At 36.5% G+C, this 8,119-nt stretch overlaps 1 protein-coding gene across 1 annotated transcript; it reads left to right on the forward strand.

Moving 5' to 3' along the window:
• Nucleotides 1-1,137: 1,137 nt before the first annotated feature.
• On the forward strand, nucleotides 1,138-7,652 carry LOC148215387 (vomeronasal type-2 receptor 26-like). The gene is made up of 6 exons (XM_088143656.1): nucleotides 1,138-1,334; nucleotides 1,937-2,228; nucleotides 3,063-3,914; nucleotides 4,352-4,579; nucleotides 5,066-5,192; nucleotides 6,754-7,652. The coding sequence occupies exons 1-6, from the start codon at nucleotides 1,138-1,140 to the stop codon at nucleotides 7,650-7,652; spliced, it is 2,595 nt and encodes an 864-aa protein (XP_087999782.1).
• Nucleotides 7,653-8,119: the final 467 nt, after the last annotated feature.

The following is an 8,119-nucleotide window of genomic DNA, read 5'->3' on the forward strand; positions in this document are numbered from 1 at the left end:
TTATAATCCCTGATCATATCAGATCCATGAATTTTTCTACAATTGCAAAATGTATTCACCGGCATTATTAAGCAGCCCACCTAAAACTTCCTCCTCTAGATTTTCCTTATACCAATAAACTACTTGAGAGACCCAATATTTTGATTAGGATTTAAAAAATAATAATGCTACGGCTTCTGTGGAATAGTGTGCATGTACGTGAATGTATTTTGAGAGATAGAGATGATAGGGATAGAGATAAATAGTGCAAAATTATACAGTGCAAAGCCATATCTCCCGTCCTGCTTTTCCATTGTTATTCCAAGACATCTCAAGAGTACTAGATCTTCCTACACCACCAGCAGAGTTTGTTTGTTTGTTTGTTTGTTTGTTTATGTTTAGATTTAGCTACCACCTACTCCAAAGCACAAGTCTGGGGAGTTCCCAGTTTTTCAGTCTTCAACATATAAAAAGGTTTCCTCTTCTCTATTAAATCACTCTTTCCATTTTACATAGAAAATGGGAGCCCTGCTCCATTTTATTTGTTTTTTTTGTTTGTTTAATTTCTATGGCCGCCCATCTCAGCAAGTGCCTCTTGCTGAGTCCATTGCAAGAAATAAACATAAACTTTAACAGTTAAGGCTATTTTGTATTGCCAATCTCCCTTATACTATTTTTATTGGCATTTGCTCGTTTAAAAAAGAGTTACACTCTCCGCTGCTTATTATCTCACCAAAAACAAAATAATTATCTCCTACAGGAATCACCCTATTTTCCTAGCTAGGCCAAAAAGTCAAAGGCTGTGCAGAAGGCTATTTAGTTCAACAACAATTAAGAGACAAGTATCTGTTTGGTTATAAAGTAATTCTCGAACCAGAGGGAGATTGGCACAAGGGGTAATAATGGCTCTGTCAGATTCATTGCTGTAAGTTCCCTCCCTCCTGTCTCATCTGCCGGAATATCTGTTCAGATCCTGGTGATATTCAATACATGAATTTGCACTCACATGAATCTTAAAATAGACATCGGTGGATTTTCTCATTAGGTGCATTCTCAGATAGAAACCTTGGATTAATCATTGGATGAACCATTGGATTAATATATCCCTGCAGAAAGGATAGTGGACAAAGACAGTTTCACCACAACAATAGAGCCAAGATGTTGGTCCTTCTGATGTTCTTGGTGAACAAAATAGTTACTCTGAGCTGTCCTGCAAGTGATGCCTTCCCTGTCCCACATGAGTGGTACCAGCCTGGTGACCTTGTCATTGGTGAAATGGTGTCTCACATTGTTTACCAGTTTAATGAAATTCAATTTACGAATCAACCTTCACTAAAAACGTATAACGTGCCACTGTAAGGATTTTTTTTTCTTCCCATGCATTATACAACCTTAGCTAGATGCTCAAAAATTGCTTAGATGAGTAAAAGCTGTTGGACCATGAATGCATTTTTTTGTATATAATGAAAGCCTTCTTTGTCTTTTGAATGTATCCAGTTGTGGGAGAAGAAATATATTTTTTTACATTATGTTTTTCTCATGTAATATATGAAACTTTGGTACAATAAGTCTTTTGAAGAACATTTAGTGAGGTTAAGGTAATTAAAAAAAATCTAGATTATCACTCCTTACAAAACATACATACAGTAAATGATTGATACCAGCTGGATCTGTTTGTATTCTATTTTGTACTAAACTGATAGAAAATAAATGTGGTAGCTTGAAAAAAAAGGTTACTACTTTTATTTGCTGCAGTACATATTTCTTGCAAATCATGGAAATATTGTGTAAAAAGTATATTTGAACTCTCTACAAATTATTTGTTATTTTAGAAAAGGTGTCATCTTCATATTTCATATATCAGAGACAGAAATGTTTGTTATTCATATAGAAATGATGACACATTACAAGAATTGTAAAATTACTTTTTCAATGGGTGTATTTAACCTATTGGCAGTGTAATAACGAAATTCTACCAGCATGTCCTTGCCTTGGCCTTTGCTGTGAAGGAGATCAATGAGGACTCCCAGATCTTGCCTAACATCACTCTCGGGTTCCACATCCATGAGAGTTATTACAATCCAAGGATAACCTATCGCACCACTCTGGACCTGCTTTTCAAATCCAAGGGTTTTGTCCCTAACTACAAATGTGGCAGCCAGAAAAATCTCATGGCCATCATTGGAGCACTTGCAACTGATATTTCATCCTATATGGCAGAATCCATAAATGTCTACAAGATCCCACAGGTAGTTTGGGCCAAGGGGTGAGAGAGAACCTTTGTCTTCTTTCGTAATTAGTATTAGAGATTAGTTTTTTGTGATGCCTTTCTGCAGTTTATTTCCCACAACTCAAAAATTTGGCTCAAGGTAATCCAATCCAAAAATCAAAATCTTTTTATTATGACCATAGATCGGAAAATGAAAGTTAAAAGCATAAATTACAAAACAATAAAATTAAACTTATTTGATGGGTCAGGTGACATTGTGTTTTTACCACCATCCAGCAATAGGTGGCAATTCTCCTTGGTACATTTTGTTTGGTGTCTGATAATAATAGTTGAATATAGAACTCAACTGTTTTGCCTGGGAACTGTTGGAGGATTGGTCCCGTATGGTCCTTTTGGAGATTTCTATAATAATTGCAGTAAAGGAGGACATGCTTGACTGCTTCTAATTTTCCAGAACCTTATAGAGATATCTTTCATGGATAAGTATTTATTATATCTGACATAGAGAAGATGGTCCAATATGTCTAGCTCTGAAGAATTCTTTCCTTAGGCTGGGGAGAGTTCACATGCTGAGACAGTTAGCAGGTTTCCAGCTGTTCATGGTGATGAACATTCTGGAACTCTATATCAGGAAGATAATTTTGGTTTGTAATCCAGAAAATATTTTACCTTGGAGTTTTAGTTGCTTCTATTGTTCATCAGAACTGCCATAATGTACCTAGAATTGGAGAAATTTTCAGTGTACAGACACTTTCATTCAGTTTCCATCCACCAGTCATTTTCCCATATATTTTTTCCCTTGATTTTCATGAATAATGACTCTGTCTCTCTCTTTCTCTCCCTTTTTCTTTAGTTGACCTATGGCTCTTTTTCCAAAGAAGAGTTTCAATCAACAAAGTTATCATCACTTTACGGCATGGTCCCAAATGAGGACCATCAGTATACTGGAGGTATACAACTTCTTCTCCATTTTGGATGGATGTGGATTGGAGTCTTTACTTTGGATAAAAATAATGGGGAGCATTTCTTGCAGAAACTGCAGCCATTGCTTTCCCAGAATGGCATCTGTTTAGCTTTCACACAAAAAATTCCACAACGAGCCCAATTGGAAAAGTTGTCAGAATTGTTTGATGTACTCTCAATTATTTCTAAAAAATTGACAGATCCTAAAGCAAATGCTTTTCTTGTCTATGGAGAGTCACTCACAATTATGTGGCTCAGAATGGTTGTGTTTCTACGTGATCCTGAAAATAAAGAGAGTGCATCATTTAGAAAGGTTTGGATCCTGATGAACCCGATTGATTTCATACTGACAGGATATCAAAAGGGTTGGGATCTCCAGTTGTTCCATGGGGCTCTTTCCTTTACAGTTCATTCAAGAGAAATTCAAGGGTTCAAAGAATTTCTTCAAGTCATCAAACCTTCAACCCACATAGATGGATTTCTTCAAGACGTTTGGGAACAATTGTTTGACTGTTCATTTCCAAATGCAGAATCACCCTCAATGGCCAGTGAAACTTGCAGTGGAGAAGAGAATTTGGAGACCCTGCCTGGGCCTTTCTTTGAGTTTCAGATGACTGGCCACAGCTACAGTATTTACAATGCTGTGTATGCAGTGGCACATTCTTTGCAGGAGATAGTGAGATCAAGATCCAAACAGAAAGAAATGGAAAGGTTTGAATTTCCAGATCTGCAGCCTTGGCAGGTAATCTTTCCATGCCATGCCTACCTTTTGTTTCAGTGAATAGTCATTCTCATCCACATCTTAATAAGTTTGGTTGCCCTGGTTTATGGCCACAGATCAATATAGACACTGAGGCAACAAAGTTAGTAGTTTAAGAGTTTATTCCATGTTGTAGAACAAGAGAGGATGAAAATAAGCTATGCCTTTGCACATTTCCATCTAGACAATGGGATTTATTTATCATCCTTGGTTCCATAAATATCCATTTCATCTCCACAAAGAATTGACCTGTCTTGTCAGCTCATCCAGCCTGTTTGCAAGAAGAAATCAGTGGCAACATGTTTGAAGGCCGTCTTTCTTTGCTTTGTGCCCAAGACACTTTTATTTAACATTAACATTTTTATCCCTAATGCATAGTTTTCTTTTTCACTCCCTGTTCCTTATCCTCCTTCAAGTAGGTTCACAAATTTCTTCAGGGGATTTCTTTCAACAACTCAGCTGGAGAAAGAGTCTTCTTTAAAGACAAAAGAGAAGGTCCAGGTGGCTTTGACATCCTCAACATGATCACTTTTCCAAACGGATCATTTCAGAGATTTAGAGTTGGAAGATTAGGCCCCAGTGCTCCAAAAGGAGAAGAATTATTCATTGATGAAGATTTGATTGTCTGGCACCCAGCTTTTAACCAGGTATGGACTCATTGAAAGGACTGTCTCTTGATTAGAATCCCATGAAGATGTCTTTGTCTGTTAAATCATATTCAACATAGTCTCTTTTCAAATCTAATTTTTGCTTTTGAAAGAAAAAAAATGGCATATTCTGTACAAAGTTTGTCCATGATCAAGGATTTACCAAATTAACAAAATGACATTATAATCAAAAAGCCAGTTTCTCATATCTGGGTTGCAACTCCATTTGAAATCACTGGAGTCACGTGGTTTCCATAACATTGTCATACAGAACATTAATTTACTCAGCCTGCCCTTTCTCAAACAGGCCCTTTTTCACATCGTTGTAATTACAACATATTTTTAATATATAGTATAAATCCAAGTAAATAAATTTAATTAGCTCTTTGGGAATTCAATAATTCTTTCCCCTTATACAGTAAAGGAAAAGAAGTAGAAACTGCTTTAAAAATCTCCCTTTGCAAAACCTTTCATGTTTATGATCAGGTTCTTCCAATTTCTCTGTGTAATGACCACTGTTCCCCTGGATCCTGGAAGAGAAGTGTTGAAGGAAGACAATTCTGTTGCTATGACTGTGTTCCATGCCCAGAAGGAAAGATTTCAAGTCAAAATGGTAAGTTAGATATTCCACATATTTTCATTCTATAGTCTCAAGCAAACTACTTTTGTAGTTTGTAATGCACTACTTTAGGGTGCATATAATTAATAGTTGTATTAGTTCTTTAGAATGAGTAATGATTTCTATACCTGTGGATTGCAATCTATTCTTCAAGAGTCAAAGCTTGCCCATAAGATTCCTGCAGGTAATATTTCCTATAGATGCCGCCAAAAATATAAGAATTGAGCCATGGATCTTCTATGATCACATGATCAATATCTATTTATTTTTCACATTTTCAACCTCATTTGCATTTGGTGCATGTTTCCTTAAGATTGTTCACTCACTAAATAAAATATCATGGAATTTTGTAAACATAAGATATATTCTTATCTTCATTACTTATCATGAGTACATACTCATTATAAGTCAAGGTAAGCAATATCTGACCTAATAAATATTTGAATGGGAGATGACCAGCCAATGATAAAATGTAGTATAGCCTGGGAAATTAAAAAAAAGGGTGCTGGAAAAAGACAAGGGCAAAGTACTTTCTTTTTACTCAGAAAACCACACGAGCATATAATTTGAGTCTATGGGCATTGAGTTAACTCACAAACATCTTTATCTTTTCTTCTTTTTCTTTTGGCCTAGATAAAACAATGATTTGTGGCCCAGTACTCTCCTCTTTTTGAGGTGGCATAGAAATAACGGGAATCAAATTAAACTTCTAGTTGAAGTTGAAATAAGTAATGACAGATTTTACAAATGATAGTGCAACACTCAACAAACAACTTATTGATTGGCTCAGTTCAGTGTAGCTGTGAATAAATGCACATATTTCTTCCACTTGATCTGCCATTTTCTGGGCCTTACCTTCCCTGAAAACCTGAAAGAAGGTGAAAGCAAAGAAGCTTCAGCAGACAAAGCAAGATTTATGAAAGGATCAGATGTTCTACCATCAAAGAAAAATAGTGTAGGTGTTTGTTGAACCTATTAATATTCTTCACATAGAACATAGAAGCATAATAATGAAGTCAGGATAAAATACAGGGATCAGACTAATATAACTTTCTTAATCTTGACAGAAATATTAGGTGATTGTTTTTTGCTTGTAGGACCCCATCTTTTTTTTTCCCAAATAAAAAGACTGATCTTACCTGAGTTTACCCACTCTTTAGGAAGAAGGAAACCTAAAAATGTTTAAATGAATTATATTGATTTGCACCTCAGAGTCAGTACTTTTGCTTCTCTTACTAAACTCTTCTATGCATCGTCAGATTTCTTCTCCATGTTTTGGAAAACTGGGAAAAGTCTAAATTATTTAAATTGTAATAAATGTGAACCTTTTAGAAAGGACTCCATTTCAAAGAATACTTGCCCTTCCCATTGTACTTTCTTTTATGCCAATTCTAATTAATAACATTGAAGTAAAACTGCATTTTCATAGAAATGTGATCAAATTGGTAATGAGTGGAAAACCTCAGAATGAATAGAAGCTAAATACCCATTTAGAAAGTAACTTTCAAAAACATGGAATGCATAGATGACAAATTCCTTAACTTTTTTTTTCCAGATATGGATGACTGCTTGGAATGTTCTGAAGATCATTATCCAAATAAAGAAAAGAAAGGATGCATTCTGAAACCGGTAGTCTTTTTAACTTTTGAAGAAACATTAGGAATTGGTTTATTCTCAACTGATCTTTGTTTCTTCTCCATGACGTCTTGGGTACTTGGAACTTTTATTAAACACAGGGACACTCCCATTGTTAAAGCCAACAACCGGGCCCTCACCTACACCCTCCTTGTCTCTCTTCTGCTCTGTTTTCTCTCCTCCTTGTTCTTCCTCAGCCAACCTGGCAAAGTGACCTGCCTTCTCCGACAATCCACTTTTGGCATCACCTTCTCAGTGGCCACCTCTACTGTCCTGGCCAAAACCCTTACTGTGGTGGTTGCTTTCATGGCCACTAAACCAGGATCTCCGATGAGGAAATGGGTGGGGAAAAGATTGGCCTTTTCTACTGTCCTTTCCTGCTCTCTCGTCCAAGTATGTATTTGTGCTCTTTGGTTGTCAACAGCTCCCCCATTCCCTGAGTTGGACATGCACTCAGAAGAGAGAGAAATTATTTTGCAGTGCAATGAGGGGTCAGCCTCCTTCTTCTACTGTGTGTTGGGCTACATGGGGATCTTGGCCCTCGCCAGCTTTATTGTGGCCTTTCTTGCCCGTAAATTGCCTGCCAGCTTTAATGAAGCCAAGTTCATCACCTTCAGCATGTTGGCCTTCTGCAGTGTGTGGGTCTCCTTTTTTCCAGCCTATCTGAGCACGAGAGGAAAAGCCATGGTAGCGGTGGAGGTCTTCTCCATCTTGTCCTCCAGCGCTGCATTAGTGGGGTGCATATTTTTTCCAAAATGCTTCATCATTGTTTTCAGGCCTGAGTTCAACCAAAGGGAGCAACTCATAAAGAGGAATTAGTATATCATCTGATCTTTCTCACTCTGTAAATTTCTGACAAAAAAGAATAGAAAACCTTTTTGCTATCTACAGGAAACATACAGAAGTTGTTATTTCTGTCAAAGGAGGATTTATGGAGGATTATGATTTATTATGGTTGCCCATTCCAAAATAAGTGCCCATGCTCCTGGATTTTCAACCAATTCCAAGATTCTTTATTCTAACCCTTTATCCATTTCTAACACACCAAGCTAATAAAATTTTAAGAATCTAGCTTTCTTGTTTACTGTTAGCAGGCCTGATATATTTACTCAAAGGACTAAAAATTTAGTGAAATGAAATGTATTCTTCCTTCTGCTTCATCCTTTATTTGAAGTTTATGCTGTCCAATGATCATAATATAGATTGGTTTGATTTGGTTTGGTGTTTTAAGTGTGGCACTTGGCATGAAAAGCAAAGGTGAAATTAGGTCCAAATCCTAGAAAAAA

Source organism: Python bivittatus, unplaced genomic scaffold (genome assembly GCF_059951505.1).
Source record: "Python bivittatus isolate LINGU-HERP-01145 unplaced genomic scaffold, Pbiv_v1 ctg000360_np1212, whole genome shotgun sequence".
NCBI classification, from domain to species: Eukaryota; Metazoa; Chordata; class Lepidosauria; order Squamata; family Pythonidae; genus Python; species Python bivittatus.